The sequence below is a fragment of the Lutjanus erythropterus genome, chromosome 19 (genome assembly GCF_056507025.1).
Source record: "Lutjanus erythropterus isolate fLutEry1 chromosome 19, fLutEry1.hap2, whole genome shotgun sequence".
Classification (NCBI taxonomy): domain Eukaryota; kingdom Metazoa; phylum Chordata; class Actinopteri; order Lutjaniformes; family Lutjanidae; genus Lutjanus; species Lutjanus erythropterus.
This window is the reverse complement of record NC_139335.1, coordinates 18,804,826-18,827,362: the sequence shown is the minus strand read 5'-3', so window position 1 is coordinate 18,827,362 and position 22,537 is coordinate 18,804,826. Positions and strand designations below refer to the sequence as shown.

At 39.0% G+C, this 22,537-nt stretch overlaps 1 protein-coding gene across 1 annotated transcript in view; it reads right to left on the bottom strand.

The window, feature by feature from the left end:
- The window catches only part of cpt1a2b (carnitine palmitoyltransferase 1A2b), a 47,779-nt gene that overhangs the window by 4,751 nt on the left and 20,491 nt on the right, over positions 1–22,537 (bottom strand). The window contains exons 11-16 of the mRNA XM_084744748.1: positions 18,313–18,501; positions 17,077–17,182; positions 16,270–16,386; positions 3,169–3,333; positions 925–1,053; positions 542–697 (exon numbers count right to left, since the gene is read on the bottom strand). Of these exons, the coding sequence (XP_084600874.1) occupies positions 542–697; positions 925–1,053; positions 3,169–3,333; positions 16,270–16,386; positions 17,077–17,182; positions 18,313–18,501 (862 nt within the window). The remainder of the gene's footprint in view (positions 1–541; positions 698–924; positions 1,054–3,168; positions 3,334–16,269; positions 16,387–17,076; positions 17,183–18,312; positions 18,502–22,537) is intronic.

The window sequence follows — 22,537 nt, the reverse complement described above, 5'->3', positions numbered from 1 at the left end:
TTCTTCTGTTCCTAAGGCAACATTGGTCAGTTGTTGCAGAAATATATCAACAATTACTGGATGGATTGCCATCAAATTCGATGCATTCATGGTGGCCAGGAGAACGAATCATACTGATTTTGGGGACATTCATATAGCACCACCAGTTTTACTGCCACTGTTACTTTCAAAGTTATAATTCTCTAAATTTCGATGCAGAGTGGCAGTGAAAATACAAGACAGATGTTTGCTGTGCTTTATTTTGAAGTGCTGTGGGGCATTCACCTCCTTTGAGTGGAATCCATGCTGTGACTTTGGGCATTTTTAATGGTGTACGATACAATACAAGATACTTTATCAGTCCCCCAGGGGAGAAACTGAATGTCACCAACAAAGGACAGATGACAGGCAAGACAAAAGTAAACACACACACATATATCTGAATAATTTAAGTCAATATTTAAGTGTTGCTTTGAAACCGTTATCACTTTTCATATTCTGTGTATATTACTGAAAAAAGACTAAAACAGCAAAGTAACACTGAACCAGACTAAAAGTTTACCTCTTTGAGGAAAGGTGACTCCACCCCCAGGTATTTGGAGACCACATATAGGCAAAAGAGGTGTCTGTCAATTCCAGCGCCAGTCATAGCCATCCGATAAAGGTTCTGGTGCCTCTCTGAAGCCAGTCGGAAGAGGCGCCTGCATTGCTCCTCTGCCTGTCAAACCAAATCACACTTAGACTGGCATCTATTTAAAAAAAACACCTATAAAACATATATAACCTTCAAATTCATGAGAAATACAGCACAAAACAGCCATTTTACTGTGACAATATGGTGATTTTAGACTTGATGGACATTGGGATCAGCAGGATTTTAAAAATTCATGTCAGTTTTTGCAATAAATTCTTAAAAGACAGCATAATCAAGGAGTGTATCAGTACCTCTCCATTCTCTAGAGCTTTGACGAATGCAGAGCTCTCGCTGGAGCAGGATCGCACGGTCTCTGTCCGGCCTTCCCTGAACAGACGGGTCATCGACGCCTCGTAAGTCAGGCAGAAACCACCACGATCCTGGAGGAAGAAAAGAAGGAGGAAGTGGTTTGAGAGGAAGCCAGGGGAAAATGAAAGTAATGCAAACATGTGGTCATTGTGAAATACACACACAAAAGTTATAGAAACAATGCTAAAACCGTAGATGAAAAGTTACCTCTTTGGTAGAACACAGCAAGTGTTTTTCAATGGCAGTTTTCCTGACAACAAAAATAATTTGCTATATGCTATTAGAAATTCTGATGTTTACTTACTGGAGTTGGGAGAGAATCTACAATTAGAGTTACAAACCATTATTAATTGGGTGAAAATGTTCAAATTAGCACTAACGTCAACAAAAATAAATATATTGTATTTGGCAGTAGGAATGTTATGGAAGCTAATGAGCTAATGGCACTCCAAATAAAGAATAAAACCAAAACATTAGGCACTTAGTCCCACATAATGGTATGCTGCAGTGAGGGCCAACAAACTCAGGCAACAGAAAAAGAGATGAGAGAGAGAGGGAGAATCCCATAGGAAGAGATTACAAAGCTACAATACATCTACAAACACCAGCCGAGATAAAATAAACAGGAAAGGCAAGAATGGCACAGATAGGAGGTTTAAAGACATACTTCCAGGCACATAATCTAACCAACTAAAAATAATTCAGAATCATGGAGCCAGGGGGTGATTATGACTAAAATTTACTTTTGTGCATCTTAAAACATATCTAACTCTCTACTACTCTACTGTAGTTAGCATTCATTTGTCCTGACAACACAGTCTGACATCAAAATAGTCAGTACAGTGGCCAAGTATCTAAACTAAACTACTACTAAAAATATTTAAAATAAACAATTTAGACACAGCATCTTGTGCAAAAACATCTATTTCCTGGCGAGAGATTTTTCAGTTGACCTTAACACAGTCCGAGCTCTCTGAGCAGCCAACAGAAGAACTTGGACACTGAGTCATGGTTGCAGCTGCTTGGTATGGTTTTTAACCAAGACAAACATTTAAAAAAATATATATCTTTGGTTGTATCATCGAGCTGTATTTGGAGAGTAAAAATTTACTGCAGTTAGTGAATACACACGCACGATGAGGCATTGTCTTGCAGCGACATACATAAGATGGGTATGATTGTATTAAATCCACAAAATGATAAATAAGGATGTCTAGTCATAAGAACATTTTCAATTCGAAGCTTCAAACGAAATTTGTCGTTATAATGGTACCATTAATGAGTCATCCTTTTAAAGAGAGAAAGGAGGTTGAATGCATTCATTCATCATTGTTAAGAGGATGCTAAAACTGTCAGTGTCATGTCTGCGTTTGCTTGGCTTGTTTAATGTCAAGTTAAAGGTCAAATCGGGCTGGTAGTGCACACAAATATAAAAATATTTCTCCAGCTTGTGGACACAAGTTAGCATATGACCATGAGCTTCTAAAACCAATGCAGATAGAAAGAAAGAACAATGCAGAGGACACAAATGTCCAACTGACTGGTTGATTCCACTGGGCACTGCACAAAGTGCCTACCTGATTATGCTGAGCTGCTCAAATACTTTTATTAACCTCCTTGCTTTTTGTGCTTCTACCAGGGATATGTAGGCTTCACAGGTGAATAATTTCTTTTCTGTCTGTATTCATGGTCAATTTTAAAAACTGACCGGATTCTCTCTGCTTTTTCTGTTTCTGTCTTCCTGCCTGCTCAAACTGTTCTGCGCAGATTGAAGAAGCATCTGTCAAAAAGAGACCCAGGACATATCTGAATGTCCATGTCCAGGCTACATGATGCAACAGTAACGCAACGCAGTCATCTAGGAATGATGCACTGATTCCAAATAATTTCAGGTTCTAACTTTTTTGGAACATGTTGGAGGCATCAAAATCAGAATGAGTGTATATTTACTTTTATATAAATACAAATGCCCAGTTAAATACAAATGAATGAAACTGACCAAACTGTTGTTTGGTGCAGGACAAGAACCAAGTTGTTTAATTTTCACTATGACTGGTGTTTCACGACTGACTGGGCATCTGATTGATTGCAATGCTGCACATTAAATGTACATTTCTGCCATATACCACCTCCATCTCTCCAAAAACAATGTGTGTATTTTGTGTGTGTGCCTGTCAAAGTGTTACCCTGTAGTATGCCAGCTGTAAGCTGATCTGTATGAATGCGTCGGGGCTGATGCGTAGCTTCTTAATCCGTCCTTTTCCAAACTCTCTGAAGGGAAATACGTGGCAGTCCACGTCATCTGCCACCGCCTGGGCAACAGCCAGGGAGCGGCACACCTGGGCCTGAACCTGATGGACAGACAGAGAAAAAGAGACTTAAAAACTGGAACACAGGGGTTAATTAGACTTTTCAAGGCTGAGAACTGTCGGCAAGATCCAACTCTGCTTGCAAGCATCCTCAACCGCACAAAAGTTCTTGAGTTTCACAAGAAGCATGATGACAATTTTCAAAATTGTGGACGATTTTAATGTAACCTAACCATGACCACACTCATTTGTGTGTGTGTCAGAGCTACTGTAACATTTATCCCATCTGAGACACATGTTTGTATCCTCGAAAGGCACAGGGCAAATTATTCCTTTCAGTGATCACGCCTTTGGAATCTGTGAATTTAGCGTCTTTAGAGTCAACATCTGGGACTGTTTCCTCACATGCTCTGAAGTTCAGAGGTGATCAACACAGGAATGCTTTAAATACAAGAGCCAACTCAAGAACTCTAAATCAGTGTTTCCCAATCCTGGTCCTCAGGGCCCACTGTCTGACCCACTGTCACACCTGATTCACATGATCAGCTCGTCATCAAGGCTCTGCAGAAGCCTGATAACAACCTGATCATTTGAATCAAGTGTGTTGGAGCAGAGAAACATCTAAATGAAAAGGAAAAAAAATAAAATGACATGATTCACAAAAGAAGATACAACACAAGTGAAAAAAGATGCTGTCGATGCAGCAGATGTCTGACCGGAACACTGAGGTAAATGTAAGCACAATGTAAGAATCATTAAAATGTTAACTTTAAGTTTAATATACATAACCGCAAAACTCTATTGTTGACATTGTGCTCACTTATTATTACTGCTCTCTTCTTCTTTGCAAGAATCAGTTTTTGGTAATGTATTTTTAGCCACTGTGGTGCAAATGGAAATATCTCCACTAATATTGCCTCATTATTTTGTACATACATACATCGTCTCCAGATGTTGAATCCAAATTATTTTGGTGATCCCCTGACTTTTCAAGAAGCTGACATTTCAACTGATTACATCAGCCTCCAAAATTTGTTAAACACGGTGAAATACCGAGTTGTGCTTCTCTTGTAATGATCCAAATTTCCCAGAAATCTATCTATAACTCTTTTACAAGCCTGATGCAACAGACAGATGATTAAGCCCATAAAACAAGTCAGAAAACAACAAATGAAAAAAATATATAATGCAACATTTTAGCAAAAGACCCACACTGGATGAAACATCCCCAAAAATAGTAATGGTGGGATTCCCCATAAATGCCAGAGCAGTGTTGTGATGGGGGGATGATATAAACTGCAAAGAAGTGAAACCTTGATGAGCGTGTTAGTATGCTGATGTTAGCATTAAACTATAAGCATGGTGGTGCCTCTTAGTCTTTTTTAAGAATGAACTAATCCAGAGAGATGTCTACACCTTGTCTATTATCACTGGGATTTCTCTATAATAAGTGAATTTATCCTTTATTCCTTATTTTTCATTTTTGATAACTGATGAAACAACCAAAGTTGACTTAAGTGCTGAACAGGAATACAATATTTGTGTGATGTTTCTTTCCTAAATGCATATGCAGTAAGACAACACAAGTCACTGCTGATGTACAAAGTGTGACTAATGGCAGGCAACTGTTACATCCAGGTCGTTGTGCATGTTGAATACCTCTCATGATTTCAGGCAGAACTGAGAAACGTAAGAAATGTGTAATTTTCCATTGAGGATGTCTCAGCGGCTGCATCAGCACGATCTTTATGAGATGCCAGCTAATTACACAAACAAGGCAAGCTGACACGTGTTTTGTGCTGCAATCCAAATTGTGGTCAAATTTACCAGCAAAACCATGAAATACACAGAAGATAATACTGTGCTTTCTCTGCTGTACGTCTAATCTGACTGCAAACTTCATCAATAGCAATAAGAAAATTGTTCAATGTAATATTAAATAGTCTCATTCACATACAAGCCACATTGAAAGCACATAAGCAATATGCCCCCGACTCATATCCCATGATAATGGAGTGTGCCACAAGTGACACGCAAACAGCTAGTGATGTATATTGGCGGGTTGCACCATTGAAATGTGACACAACAAGAGAAACAGCATGGAATGACTGTGTGTTTTGTTTTTTCCTGTCTAAATTGTGCCATGATAAATAAAGAGTAGTTAAAGTAAAGGCAAGGCGGATAAAATTTTTTAAAAAGTGGGTAAATTCAAACTTTTGTCTCCAAGGGCCGGTTGCACCAACAGCTGATCTTTTTTAAGGGAGACTGAGGATACTGCAGTTACCAGTAAACTGGTGAAATCAGTGTGAAACAGTGTGCTCACTAACATCAACCATGTATTTCATCTGAACAACAATTTATGTTCTCTGTTATTCCTTTTCAAGTCAGCTGCTTCTTGTCTGTTACACTGCGTTTTCCTGTGCTGGCTGTACAGCTCTAGTAATTTTCTTACCTCAGTATGAAATGAAATTGCTTTCTTTATCTTTTATCTGCCACAATCTTGCTGTAAATCAGGGATAATTAACTACAAATCAGCAAGACAGGGAAATATTGTAACCAATGTAATGTCCATTATAAAGACCAGTCTTAACTAAGACCAATTTAGCAGCTAGGATCAGGTTTAGTATAGACAAGCTGGTGCAACTCACTCCAGGTCTTTATCAGAATTAGGTCATTAAAAATTATCAACACTTAACCCTAACCCAATAAACTGAAATGAAACTTAACATTTACGTACCCTACATTTAATCTGTAGTATAAAGAAGAAAGAGAACTTTCTCCTTTTTCCTTTTCAGATTGAAAGATTGGCAAAAATTAAGCTGTTATCAAAAATGTAGCCAAGAAATAGTAAAAGAAACAGAAAATTATGTTTAAAAAAGTGCCCTCAGCTCTTTGTGATTGGTCACGTATACTGCACACACTCGGGAATGAGATCTAATTAGTTAAATGTTGCATTTTGAATGCATGAAAAATGCTGGATCTGAACACAATTATGTTTCCGGAGCTGGATTTTAGATAAGTAAGGAGTGGGTGGCCAATGTAAACAGTGCAGAGGAAGGGAGCCCATTGTTCATGAGTGCAGTCTCTCTGAAATTACTATGTCAAGTCCACAAGCACGTGTGTGTGTAACACAGCATACACAGAATTTAAGGATACATGATGAGACATTATGTCAAACACATCCACAGTAAAGTCTGAACCAAGTCTGCCCCTTCAAAGCTCATCTGTGAACCTTCTTTGATACACTTGGGCAAACGGTTTTGATATCTCATCATCTACATATCCTGTACAGACTATTTTTGGGAATGAAGCGGCTCAAGGATACAGAAAATGACTCGTTGTTAATATAATGAAACAAACCTGACATATTAAAGCTGGCGCAACATCCTGCTAAAGACAGGATGTGCTTCTATTATCAGCTTGGTGCGGTTTAATTTGACTAGTATTAGTAAAGTATTTTCTTCTTCAGGTTGGTCTATTAAGTTTGGTCCATATTAGAAGCAGACTGGACTTCAGATTTTACCTTTACTGGGTTACGTTAGGGTCACCTGGGGGGAAGTGTGAATGAGAGTAGTTAAGGACCCCGGCATCATGTGAGTCATTAGAGTCACATGACTGTAAGATGGTGTCCAACTGCCGGGGAAGCACGCAGGCCAGCTTGTGTCTGCGTGTTCCGTCCTTGGGGTGGACAAGCTTTTGCCTCAGGGTGTTGCTGGGCTTGAAAAGCACAGAAATGTGACGTCTGTTAAAAATCCTGAGTTTTTCCAAAAAAAAAGGGAACAGTCTGGGCCCCGTTTCCCAGAGCCTTCATGGCGCTACGGGTATCGTAAATTGTTCACGGGTTGTTTTTACGGGTTGTGTCTGGGAAAATAAAACTTATTTGTGTTGTATTGTAAACGGGGTCCTGGCCTTTTATGGACTGTGCTGTGCACATAAGTCAGGACAGAAGCCCCAACATCGATGTTTACAGGAAACCCCCTCACACAGACCAATATCTCCTCTGTGACTCACACCACCCACTGGAACACGAACTAGGCGTCAGTTTGCGTGTTGTCCAGGGAAGACAGATGGTTTGAACGAGGAGTGACAGAGGCTATTTTTGTTAACCTGGAGTAGCCATCCATCAACAGAGGAGGAGGTCTAAGACACAATCTATCTGTCACATACAATGCAGTCTTAAGATCACTCCCCAGGCAGGTGGATACCAACCTGCAGTCATGATGGCAGGGTCCTTAACAGACATTACATTTAGCAGTTTGAAGCATTTAAAAACGCCCATTAAACGTGAGCGGAGAAAAGAAACAAAACAGAAAGGCATCAATTTAATTTTCATTCCTCTCTGTTCATCACTCCCCTTCCTGTTTTGACTTTCTCTTCACTGAATGACTCATGCAATTGACAAGATAAGGCCTCTATTATAAAATCAAATAGGTGCATACATGGACAAGGCAGGCACCTGTTAGATCTGTTTATGCCTCTTTCTGGAGTCTGACTGGAGGAAGCGCTCCACACATGCTTTTTTATTGCCATCTGTAGGATGTCGGACACAGAGAGAATAATACTAGTTTTAGAGTCTACATGTGAAACGATCAGGTGAGCTAATAATTCCCCCTTTACATCTGACATAATCCTTCGTTCAGCAGCTAACTAGGTAGCTAGATCACATCTTCTACTGGCATCATAAATGAAAAAGGAAGTAGTAAAGTAGTATACCCCGCCTCTTGCCTGATTTGATTGGCTGGCTGGGGCACGTGTGACATTGACCTGTGGTGCGACTCCACGCCTTGTGCTAAAAAGTTGAATATTTTACTGTTTTACGCAAAAAACAACAGAGAAACATGACACAAAAGAGAAACAAAGTGCACCGTACATTAAGAACATATAACGATTTTGCTGGGAGTGCATTTCTAGTGATGTATCTCGAAAACTACGACACCCTGCCTAAAGTATACTAAACCACTGCGGGTGAGGAAAGGACCTCAATGCACCATAGGAAAATGGTGCTTTGCTTGCACAGAGAATATAGACATGTCAAAACTACTTCTGTGGTTGACTAACATGTTAGGTGATTGTGGGTGTTGACTGTGGAAAACATTAATGAACCCTCTGATAAGTGGGCAGTGATGAAATGATGACAGTCGCCACAAAATGAATATACAACCTTTAGCCTAACTGGACCACGCAATTTCCAGAGAGTCCCCAAATGGAAATAACACGGGTCAGGCCATTTGGTAGAGCATTCGACACATTTGCGGAGGCTGTCAGTCATCTGCAGCGGTTTACATTGAAGCTTGCAGCCCTTCGCTTCATGTCACCCCCTCATTCTATCCCCTTTCCTGCCTATGTTCGTCTGTATCTATATAATAAAAAAACAAAAATACTTAAAGACATGGAGCCACACAATCCTTTGACACATCTATACTTTCTCAGGTTTATGACAAAGAATAAAAAGGAAAAAGATGAGTATATGGTTACAAATGTTGATTCATAGTCCATTCATGTGCAGTACATGAATGGACTATGAATCAACATGAAACTAGTCTTGAAATACAGGTTTCCAGGGTTGCTCCCACCTGCTTCCTTTTTCCGTTTCTTTTTTTAGTACGTGTTTTGAGACATAAACTTAACTGTTGGGGGAGGGGGTGCAGTCAGATCAGTGAAAGCACGCAGGGGGAAAATCCGAGACTCTCCCTTCAGCAGCTGAAGATCGAATAGCTTACTACTGAAGCAATGACAACTCTGCAATCTAAACTGTGAGGTGGTTTCCAGTGGCAAAAGTCCCAGTCAGACGACTCAGTTAGATCACTGATTGGCTCTCACTCTGGCTGATATCTCACTGAACAACAGGTGGTGAAATCACTCTCCTCACTGTCAGACTACTTTCTTTTTTCAATTGAAAAATGAAACCCTTGACGCTTCACACAGGAAAGAGCTTTAAGCTTACATCACTCTGTGGGGCATTTTCAATTTTCTTCTCGCAATAATGATGCAAGAATTGCACATTGTTTGTGTTTTTTTTAGCTTTATAGGCAGTACTTTATGAGTATGTAATCCTTCTTAATTCAGGCTTTACAACATTTTTTTTGTTGTATTTGTGTTTTTTATTTATAGTTTTCCATCATTAATAAAATACTAGTAAAAGTTTCAGTGTTTCAGTGTTCTGATATCATTTTGGACAATAATTTTTATTGTTAACTTCTGTTTGATAAGCACCTTTGAGGGATCATTGCAAAAATATATATAGATATTAGAATTTTTTACTCACTAATAATGGTATTGGCCCCAAAAATAGTATCAGTATCAGCCAAGCCCTTAAAAAACACAAGGTTACTCTCTCTCACTCTCTCTCACTGTCACTCTCTCACACTCTCTCTCTCTCACACACACACACACACACACACACACACACACACACACACACACACACACACAATAGACAAGTCAAAACCTCTGCTCAGGTTGAAGGTGAGCTGGAGCCTTGACAGGAAGTTTTTAAGTCACAAATCCTATCAAGAATGATAGATAGAGTTTGTCCACTTCTAACAGGTCTTGAAAAGCAAACACAAGACTCAGGAGGATATCATTTATTTACAATTTATACACACCCACACAAGACTCAGGAGGATATCATTGATTTACAATCTATACACACCCACACAAAGCTGAGAGGAGACTGTAGCTAGATTAACTGATAAGAGCTGTGTAGGTGTTCAAAGGATTTAACCAGACAAATCATACCAGGGCAGGGAGGGTGAGATAGACTAGTTTATTAGTGCCAAGCTAGGGTGTATTCTTATAAGTGAAACTGGAATTACCACCTCACGGTTGCATACCTCAGCCAGCCAGTCAAGTTGCGGTTTACATTCATGTCTGTCAAGACTCATGCATTAGATGCCATGAAAACACTATAGGAGTTTAATACAAGGTGTTAAGTTGAAGTTGAAGAAAGTCCCCCCTTTTTTGGGGAAAGTGTCCCCAAAATATCAACAGATACCAAATATCAATATCACCAGAAACTAATCAATTCATTCTTGAGTCTGAGTGGACATTTGTGCCAAGTTTGAAGAGATTTCTTCAAGGAGATTTTGAGTTATCACCTTCTCAAGAATGGGATCGACAAATAGACAGCCCAAAAATACAATGCCTCTGGCCACGTTTGCTTGCGTGGAGTCATAAACGTAACAAATGTCTTCAGCCACTCCCTGTTACAGTGATTCTACGAAACTGCCTTTTAACTAGCAATCTGTGAACCCATACTTACTGCAACGTGCTGGCGCAGCGGCATCAGAGACAGCAACCAAATCAAACTGAACAAACTGACTGTACAGTCCAGCTCTCCTCTGGGAACTACGCTGGAGTCATTAGAGCTGGTTGGAGGAGAAGAGGGTTCTGCATAAACTGGTCGTGTACTGCGAAAAATACCTTGCATTCTCCTCCAACAACAACATCCTGGTCAAAAGACTTTCAGTAACATGGATGATGCTATTCCATTGTTCCAAATGGTTCTCTTGAGAGTTAAAGTTGCTCAGACACCTTTTAATTATCTGTTTCATAGCTGCACTAAAACTTTACAGTATGTTTGGATTTAATCTCATCTTATCCCATCTCATTAGCAATTTCCTCCTTCTTTTTACATGCTTTCACTTTTCTGTCTCGGTTACGTGACAATAGGCGACTCTTGCTTCCTCAGCCTGTCAGCACACGGACAAGTTCTCCCAACCCTTGGCTGACCACCAAGAGTTCTACCTTCCAAAGTTGTTTTGTCAGGTGTAGCAAGAAAAATTATGATTATAGTTTTTTTGTGTTTCAGCAAAGGCATTTTCCAATTGTGACTTCTCTCACTGTACTGAACTAGTATCTCATAATGCTGACATAATTATGAGAGGGAAAAAGTATGAGAATAAAAGAAAAGAAAGAAAGATTTTTTTCACGAAAGGAAGACAAGGAGTTGAGTGGTTTAAGAAACTCATGTACTGCCTGCAACAACCAAACATTCAATCCATCCAACATCAACAATAAAAGGAAGTGAAGGAAGGAAAAGAGTAAAAGGTAAAACAGGTTTTGGATAGCAGTGCACAAAATGCTGCTTTAATTTTAATTATAACTAATTTACTTTGTTTTTGTATGTCCCTGGACCCAGGACTGTTTGTTCTGTTTGATTCCTGTTTTGCCTCTTCACTGATACTATTCATGTTCATGACTTTCCCTCTCAGATTAGGGGCGGGACAACTCATCCAATCAGCCAGTTAGATTAATTTTGAGTGGCACTCAGGTCGGCCAATCAGATATCAAGGATGGCCAGCAAACCCTTGCAACTCCTCTAACTCAGCCACTCATATAAACCCCTGCAAACAGTAAACAGCAGACGATGCCCCAGTTGTTGTGTAACATGCTGTCGGTCCAAAACTGTTCGTGGATGGAGCAAAAGATTCAAAAGTTTCAGGGTCACATGCTGCATTCAGTGGGTAGAAAAAACAACACAAACACTGCCAAGTATAGGGAAGCTATGTTTCCTTTTGTATGTATAGTTCAGCATATTTCTTCTTCCATTTTGCAGACCACAAGTAGCACTGTTGTCATCCTTCTTTGTGAAACAAACCCACACTTTGGACTGTTTTTTCCTCTGAACCACAACTTCTTCTTGTTGCATTTTTCTAACAACGTAGACGTTACAGATGTAATGGTATAAAACTTGCATATAACAATTATAGTGACCAAAATGATCACAGTTATCAGCATGAAACTGATATCATTTCATCTGTAGCAGGAATGTGAGTTTGATTGTCACTGCTTTGTAATGCACAAGTATCAGAAAAACATGCTGGCATCAAAAAAAGGAACTGATAGGCTCTGAGAAATACAATTCTGATGGATTGTGCAACTTTGCAACCAGTTCTCAATTCCCATTCCCCCTTTAAGTCCACTTACAGTCTTCCTTTTGGGTCTTTTCATACATGACACCATATGGAAAACTAGAACTGCCACCTTGTGGTCATTTGCCTCCACCAACCAGTCAAGTTGCCGTTAACTTCCATGTGTGTCCAGACTTGTATAATATATGAAGACTAATATATGACAACTAAATTCCAGAGAAAAACACGCTATCTTCACTTAGAGATTATTTTTGTAGAGGAGCACAGAGGACTGAACATTGTGATGTCGCAGTGAAGCTGACCTTTGACCTTTTGGATATAAAAATGTCACAAACATCACATCATCATTTTGTCCTATTAGATATTTGTGTTAATTTTGTCACAATTAGCATATGAATTCTTGAGTTCTGGGCAAAAACATGTTTTGTGAAGTCACAGTGGCCTTGACCTCTGCCCTTCAAATTCTATATTCAAGTGGTCATTTGAGTCAAGTTTGGAGAAATAAAAGACCAAAAACATAATGCCTCTGGCCACAGCTATCACTTCATTCTTCATTTACATACTGCAGACGAAGGTGACAGTATTGTAAATATGTTTTACATTGAATACATTGATACCTCTCAACAAACGGCAGTCAGCCACCGCCAGCAACTTCATCCTCACAGCAATTCGAGGCAGTTTCCTGTATTTGCTAACACAGTTAACGCAGTTCATTACTGAATTAACTGAATCAGGATATGAGAGGGAAGCGTGTAATGCTGGGGAGCAAAGACAAAGAACTTCAAGCTGGCCCAAATGCGCTGATTCAAAATGAAACTACTTGATGTGTTGTTAACCAGATGCTGAAAACAGTACTGCACTCAAATTTACAACCGTGTTGTGTAACAGAGTTGCATAAACCTACAGCACCTACAATATCACCCAACAACATAGTCAAAATGCTGCACTATAGTAAATTTAACCCACAAATATAGTGTTAGACAGTAACTTGTGGATACCAAAACATGCAAATCATCACTCTGATTCACCTTAAGTGGGATGGATTAAGAACATTTCAAAGGTTTGAATACAATATCTGCTTAGTTGGCGGTCTTGTTTTGACCAGAGCTGACCTACTTAGTCATGCCGGCACTGCCCATTGGAATTTGTTGGCACAGTATGGTCTAGCTTGGCAACAAAAGAGGAAGCTGAATGTCGCAGATCCTTTAATTGTTTCTTCTGCTTCTGGACATAGACAGCCATTTTAAGTAGTAGTTGCCGCCCACTCACTCCTCTGTTTGTTTTAAATATACTGAACAGAACTTGAACCCTTCTCTTTATCATTATGACCAAATAAAGACAATATTTCAACCTCTGTAGCACCAGTTCTATGTGCAAAAAAGTTGCCCTGAGACCTGTTCACGCCTGTGCAACTTACACAGTGAGTGGCTGGTTACTGCAGTCTAAATGACACTGGTACAACACAGTGTGTCTGACAGTAGGCCCTCAAGTATTTTCAAAATATCAAATCCAGCACCCCTGATCTAGTCCATAGTCCTCACGTCATGTGAAAGGCTCAGTCACAGTGCTTTACTCCTCAACTGCTCCACTTTATCTCCAAGGACAAATGCACAGGAGCATTTAGTGTTCAGTTAACAGTGTTGTTAACCACTATGTTGTTGTATTGTGAAAGCCCACGTAATCTACTGACCTCTAAAGACCGCTGTTGACTAACTGCTGTGCTATTGTTGTCCCGGATCCATCACAGCTGGACTGTGTTCCTCCCTTCCTTCTCTAGACAGTCATCAGTATAACAAGCATCATTTCAACTTTGTCACAGAGAATTCAGCTTCATAACTGATTTCACAAGTGGAATGTCATGTCTTGTTTAACGCGCTGCGAAAACTGAAGTGAGGAAACTGGTTTCGACTAATAGACAGAGATGTACTGACGAACAAAATTAGGTTGGCACCATGTTCTGGCCTTTAAAACGTTGCTCTGATTTTTTCTTGGGTAAGACAGAATGCAGGAAATTAAAAATTGAAAGTATTAAAAACTGCTACAACTCTTACTCACTATCCCATAGGGCTTTCTGTACGGTTGCCACAGTACTGTTTGGTTTGATACTGCAGCATCCAGATTTCGGAGAGACTACGAACATTTATGTGAGGTTATGTGAGTGCACTGCTCCCACAAACAAAGATCATCAGGGCTACTTAAGATACGATCTGTTTTATGAATGATATCATCAGTTTTCCATTAAGGTGTGCAAGTTGGAGGACCCTGGTGCCAGTAGCCAATGCCAGTCAGCACAGCATAAATAAATGAAAAGGAGCCATGATAAATAATATTTGTTAGTCATGCATTTCTATATCAGGTCAAACTTCAAAGAATAAACAGGGTATACTTTACATATATATCCATTTACAACAGCCGGATATTTCAGTTTCTTTTTCTTCAAGTTTATATACGTCTGCGCCATGTTAAAGCCACGCTGTGGCAGTCGGAGTGATCTGCGGGTATTCTAGATAATGCTTGTGATTCCACCAGAGGTGTCACAGCGAGTAAGTAAACATAATCAGGCAGGCAAAATGCTCTGCTGCTGAAATGCTGAAAAGCTTGTGTAGTTTGTGCAATGTAACTTGTGCAGTGTGTCCTTCAATCATTGTGGCCTGCAAAACACATGGCAGACGTGGTGTAGATTGGAATTGGATTGATTAATAATTACTAAAACTACCAGCGGAATGTCATGTCAACAATCAATACTGACGTTTTTTTTACTCATAGTCATAGTATCAGTCGACAAATCCTGTATCGGTTCTGCTCTAGTATACTCATCTAAAAAGTTAGAATTATTAATTTATGAAAGTTGTACTGGTAATTTACATAGATACCTTGTATATGACCATCACACATTATGTTTTGTATAGTTTAGCACCACATACTGTTCATATATATATTTTTTGAGGTGTATTTTTAAACCCAGATGATTTTTTAAGAATTTGTATTCAAGGATTATCAGGAAAGTTTGACAGTAGGGGACTGTACGTGCAGTATTCTTAGAAAGAGAATGACAAGAGGAAATTAGCCATTGCTCTGAGCAGAAAGTCTTTTATCTTCTCACCACAAAGCTAAAAAATGTACAGTTTTAATCACTACTGCCACTCTGACATGATGCAAGTTCAGACAAATTTAAACGGTTCATGAGAAGGCCAGAAATCTGCCAGCATGGTCCAAAGAAGACATGCTCCTGAACTAATGAAAATAACAGCGGAAAGAATCTGACTATTGAATTATTGTGCCTGCTTGAACAAGCAGGTAGTGAATGAAAGCATTCAGGCGTGTGCATAACACTGTACGATATGATCATAAGGGGTCTGTCTGGGCCTGCATAAGTAACTCAAAGAGGAGCTGTTTTTGTTTTTGTTTTTTGTGAAGGTGTGACAGCCTCCATACATGGGGCGCACGCTCTACTAACTGAGCTTCCCAGGCGGCTCAAGGGACTGCCGCCTTTGTTGAAAATTCTGAAGCCCTCTTTTGGCCAAACTATTGTTCCTTTCATCAGGAACTTGCTTTGGTGTATTTATACCATCCTGTCTCTCCCTGATCAGAAGCAACAAGTGCTGCATTAACTTCTGTCAGTTCACTTAGGGACCATCAGTAAGTTATCGCATTTTATTTTGAAAATCTTCATAATGACTTTGTGAAAATTAAGATTAAAAAATTATGTATTGTGTTTTTTCATGTGGTTCACCTATTCTGTTGGCCAATGTATAATTATTTTTTACATAATTATGTGATTAGAAAATAGTTTTTTCAGTAGTTTCCTTGGCATGTGGCCCAGTGACTCCCCTAACCCTAACCCTAACCCTAACCCACTTATGAAAAATTCATGATTTTATTTCAGTATCAGGCTCTCACAGACCTTTTCTCTCCAGTTGATTTGTCTGCCCTGAAGATGTTAAGCAAAAAGTGTAATCATGAGTTCTTTCACTTATGTGCAGGCCAATCTAAAGGTGCACACCAAAACTGTGTACGCTCTGGCCTTTGCCACCTCTGTCTCCAGGGAAAACTAGCAAATGAGGGCACAGTGTTATAACAGACACATCTTGGAGGTTGTAAGTACCTCAGAGGGAATGTCCCAGACAAGCTTCTGTGGTGGGGGCAGTGAGCGGTCCACCTCTCCTTTGCAGTGTCCATCTTCAGTGTAGCCCAGCTGGAAGGCATCTGTAGCCAGGGTGTACTGGAAGAGGGAACAGATGGGCTCATATTTACACAGAAACTAGTGCACAACACAAATACAGACTGATACAGATTCATTTTTAGGTCTCTTATTTATTCTGACATGCCAAAAGGTCATGGTGGGCATTTTATATGAACCACGTTTCTGTTCCCTTTCAGCTACAAAGATCTGAAGGTACCACAAAGCATGGATTGGACATCAATGGTAGAACTAAAATATAACGATAATATAATGATGTCATTGACTGTCATAATGCAAGGCCACTGTTAGCCGGTTTTCATACCAAATCACTCATTCATTTAAATGTTGGTAATGCATTTAGGCTCTGATAGTCTCACATAGTCAGACCTCTTTCCACAGTGGTCAGCCTTGGAGAAAGACTCCTTTAAAGTACTCACAAATGTCTTGGGTGGACCTAAGTACAGGATGCAGCTAGACAAGCACATTGGCTTGTTTACACTGGAACCATTAGCGTCCCAGGCACAAGAAGAACCTTGTTTTGAGATTTCTACCTTATGCCAGTCTTCTCAGTACAGCTGTGAGATTCTTTCTCTTCACAAAAACATGCAGCAGCCTCACTCCATATTCTCTTTCTCTAAGGGTTCGTTGACTTTCAAGAAACAGACTGTGGTGGATAAATGCTATTGGTAAGCAAAAATTCACATTTGTTAGGCAAACAAACACACACACCTCCCAAAGGTGAGCCACTGTCGGTGCGTCAGCCCAGGAGTGCTCTGCATTCAGTCCACTCTTCCCATTCTTGTAGATCACAATGGAGAAGGATTTATCAAACCACCTGAGGGGCGAGAAAAGAACGGTAAAGAAAAACAGATGAGAATTTTAAAAATTATGAAATTATGAAATGTGCACTTATATAGGAGCTGAGAAAAAATATTTTACAATATCGTCCTCTTTTATTGAGTCTGTCTTTTTCTATGTCAGTCAGAAGGCTTTTTCACACTGGGAATTAAATGAAAAAACGTAAATCACAAAACTATGGTCCTCTCAAGCAGCAGCAGCAGCAGCAGGGATGACAAAGAGTTTTTTTTTCTATCTTTGGAATCATAATAGAAAAAAACAACATACACACAATATAGAGAAAGAGAGGAGAACTTGGTGAGTTTATTTATTTCAGGATGGCACCAAACTTGAGGAAGCAGGAGTTGTTTCAGAGAGCCAGTGGATACGGAGGTGCCATATTCTTTAGGTATTGTGTGAGTTGTCATCAGTTTGAGCCGTGTCTATGTTGTGTGCACGTGGTTCATTCATACTCCGATAGGAAGTATGGCTAAACCTTGAATTGCCTTCAGCACCTGTATGAAGTGAGGGTCATCTCAAGACACCGTCTATCGTTTTAGGGTCAAAAGAGATACAGATTGTCCTTTATATCATCTGATATTGATGTTTTAAACAAGCCATAACCCTGGATATCATTATCTTTTCCTTGATTCACGGCGACAGTGGAGGAGATATGGATCTTGTGCTGTGTTTCTGCGTGACTGATTGTATCTAATTGTGTCGTACAACTGTCTGTAAAGCAAATTGCCTCCTCTGGGAATTTAAATTCTGCTCTAATATTTCCTTGAGGAATGATTCTGCCAGTGTGGGTGCCATTAAATTTTTCATTGTCTGGGATGGTTCTAAGAGCATTCTCTAGGTACAATATAGGATAATATGTTGCCTATATAAATTTGGCATATAAAAGAGTTATGCATCAGTTATTTAGCAATCTGGATCTTTTTGAAATAAGTGTTACACTGCTTTGTAGGGTGTTTCACAATTTCGAAGGTTTACAAAGTATAACTTCATCAGGGCTTATTTTGATTCAAAAGCATAGAGTTCAGAACGACATAACGGATCACTGGTGAGGATCCTAAAACGATCTCTCAATGTTCATCTGATTTCTGTCCTCTGTGTCCTCCTCACCTATCGTAACATTTCCCATGGAGCAGGGACTTAGCGTAGCGATCCAAGTTTCCCACTGGGTCCTCCCCCCTCATGCCTTGCTCTTCATCGTCCAAGGTTACGAAGAAGGCCGCCCTCTCGATGGCATCTAGTGACCGCTTGTTGACACCAGAGCTGAAGTACTGCTTCCTCACCTGAGACCAAGGAATCCTGGGAGGGGGTGACACACACAAACAGAGAAACACTTCAGACTCATGATAAATATATGATATAATCATTGTTCCATATACATTGCACACACGAATGTGTAATCGATCACAAATGCTCATAAGCATGGACGCTTAGTTACAGTTAGAAGTGGGAGTATGCCTTCAATCATCAATAAAGCTGCTCTTTCACTTTAACACTCAGTTTATATTATACTATAATATATAAAAATCTTAGTTTTTCACTGTATTCTGTACTTTCAGCAGTGAGTGGCAGATAAATGCACAAAAAGGACAATAATTCACTGTCATTAGAAACTAAGTACCATTGAGAGAGCCACTGTCAGTAATCAATACAAATATAATTACACCATTACTCAAACCAATACCTAAATTTCAGACAAACTTATAACAATTTGGCAGTTATCTGGTGTTTCTGTAGTTGTGACAAAATGTTAAAAAATAAACATATTAGCAGCTTGAAATGAACTAAACCCCCCTGCACTCTCCAAGAGAAATAATCACACCAAACTCCATTTAAAAAATATGAAATATTAAAAATGTCTCTGGAGTCTGTAAAAGCACATTATTCTAGAAACACAAAATAAAAGGCATCATATGCTGACAGTATTCTTGTCAATTCGGCATCAACACAATACATAAAGATAAAATGCATTTCTGTACAAACATTTTGGATTCTGTTGCCTCATCTCACTACCAGCCCCTGTTGGTCAACTGCACCATTTTAGTGGGAGAAGATGATGGGAATGATGATGGTGGGTCAGATACACACCAAATTAAACAACAACTCATAACAAATCACTATCTATCATGTGTGTGCAGCAAAAATGTTGCCTTGGTCTAGCTCAAATTAGGGCTGGAAAATATACCAACATTATACTGTATCGTGATATAAGACCAGATACTAGATTTTGAATAACAATATATTGTGATATGGCAATAATGTTACTTTTCCTGGTTTTAAAGGATGCATTTCAGAGAAGTGATGTAATTTTCTGTTGACTGTTTTCGCAGTTCCATTATTGACCTTTACTCAGTTAATCATTATATCCACATTACTGGTGATTATTTACAAAAAATATCATTGGGTTAATATTTTGTGAAAGAACCAATAGTCATCCCTAAAATACTGTTGCAATATTAAGTTATTTGCTCAAATATATTGTGATATTCACTCAAATTTTATTTATGTTGCCAGTCACAACCTGTATGATCAATAACTATCAATATCAAACAATATGATAAGAATTTCAGCTATATCGCCCAGGCCTAGTTCAAATCTTCAAAAATGACAAAGCGGCAACCGAGAAATGTGAATGCAGATGCACACATTTATTAAGTAAATGTCTTGGGCAGCTGCATCACTTGTTCCATTGCTCAGGCCCCTGTGTTCATAAGAAATAAATGTCTTCATTTCCCAAAACAGCACAGGATGCAAAAAGAGTCTCACAAGCACAGAGAGTTCGTGTAAAAGGAAACTGCAGATGGTCTTTTATGGTCAAGATGACATATTCAACTCTGAGAACATCAGTCCATTTATTTGGCATAACTAGTAACAACACTGCATCCTCCCTTTGTCACACTCTTATTAACAATGTTCCAAACCAACTGGCAAGACAATCTAAGAGCCCTTGAAATGTTACAAATTTAAACTAACATGACGCTTTAATCAACTGCAGTGACGCCTGCAAACTGTCATGAAAAGTCCAGAAAGTCAAACCATTTAAATGCAGACTAAATATCTGCAAAACTTATGACATTTAATGAATATGTTTGGTGCCGATCTGCATGCTCATTAAGGTACAGTGTTACAGAAAACATTCAAAAATAAATATAACACGATAAAGAAATCACCTCACATTGCTCATCATTATTTGGAAGATAATTCAATGATTAGAGAGGATGCTTTCAGTCCCCCTGTGAAATCTGGTGCCCCCCTGAGGGGAGTGTGTATAAATCTAGGTCATTAAAAGGAAAAAAAATTAAGCTGATGCTATAAAAAAGATAAAAACAAAAAGAAGACCTTTACCAAAGTTTCACTGATGTTTATTTTAGACAATAAAGCTTTGTAATGAGTCACATATTCCTTTGGTGTACGTGCTTGTGAATACTGGGGCGGCTCAGCTTTCCTTAAATACAATGCATCATTTAAATAGCAGGAAAATACTCCACTTCAGACCAGGTGTTTTTGAGTCAACGGCACAATCACTTTCTGATGACTTGAGATAGCAATGCGCCAACAATGTGCCAGACAACAACTGATTTTATGACCGACACACTCATGGCCGCGCCGATTGGCGCAAGGAACCACAGTCTTGTTTATTTAAGTTTAAAAATATATAAGTGAGCAGAACAGACATGAAAGCCTGGTGGTTAAGCTGACCAATATCTATTTCTTTCTTATTTCTTATTATGCAAGCAACAAATCTGCATGAATCTTTTTACACTGTTCTATAAAATGTGAAATAAAATAGTGAATACACAACATCACAACTTCCCACTGCCCAAGACTTCAAACTGTTTGAAAATGTAAATTCTCCCATTTGGGATGCTGGACGCAGCAAATGTTAGCCGGTTTTTACTTTATGAACTAGTTAAGTCGTGACTTTGAAAATGCAATACTGAGATTTAAAAACAGAAATGTTCTGCTTGTATTTCACACATGGCACCACACTTTCTCAAGTTCATTGGTTCCTGCTGAGAAATTTTTCATTATCAAGACACACAGAACTTCAAAGTAACAGAATGTGGTGTGTCAGTAAGTAAAGACATAAATTTAAGTATCAAATACATTTATGCAATTTGTTTCAAATGAACTTTCAGAATGCTCAGGCAAACAGTCAAACTGCTTTCTTATCTACCCTGTCCAACTGCACAAACACACTTAGCCTCCAAACACACACAGGGTGTCATTTTCTTGTTCTAGGCTTCCAGTCACAGAAACTTTTCACTCATTCGTTTTCTGAGTGCAGTTCTCCTTCAGGCCTTTGACTTAATTTAATTTTCTTACTACGTCACCTTCCTGTTTGTGTCTTTTCTTCTGACCTCTTAATTCCATTTCAACAGCACAAAGGACAAAGTTTGACTAGCAACTTGAGGAGACTTAAATACTGCTCATACGCATGTATCTTTTCTTCCCCAACATTATCTTTATTGGGTTTTCAAAAATGTTTCCAATGATATACAGAAATAAGAGTGCTCTCACATCAAAGGAAACGTCAAGGGCAACTAAATTATTGTCTGGCATTCAACTTGTCTTTCCTTGCAAGTCAGGTATTTATGAGATAACTTAGAGCAGCGCTTAGTTGAAAGTACAGAGTATAAGAGAAAAGAGAAACAAACAAACAAAAAAACAAAAAAAAAACCAAACAAAACAAAAAAGCAACACCAATCAAAACAACAAAGGTTTCTCTATTTTATCAAGGGTTAGCCCAAATTATTTCACTATTGTGCGTGGTTCAAAAATACAAACTCGAATATACAATTCACACAGAATAAGGAAGTCAAGTATCCAAAGAAAGGAGATTATTTTAGGATACTGCAGAGGATCACTGATAACTACGCCTCATCCGCCCCACTCCTCACATCCACACTCTCTATATATTCTATAAAGGGACCCCAAGTATTTTGAAATAGTGCTAGTTTCCCCTTTATAATGTAAGTAATCTTCTCCATAGGTAAAGTTGTGGACATTTCATTGATCCAGTTAATGAATTTTGGTTTGCTGGTACTCTTCCATGAGAGTGTTATGACTCTTTTTGCAAGCAGCAAACATAAATCCATTTTATTTTTCTAGACATATGATGTCTATCAGGATATAAACCTAGAATGAACAGTTTAGGGTCAAGAACTAATTTTATACCTAGTATAGTCTCTAAAGCTTGTTTAATCTCCCACCAGAATTGTTGAACTTTATTGCATTTCCAGACACAATGGAAGAACGTCCCCTTCTCCTCTCCACACCTGATACACAAGTCTGGGATGGCACCATTATACTTATTAAGCTTTTCTGGCGTCAC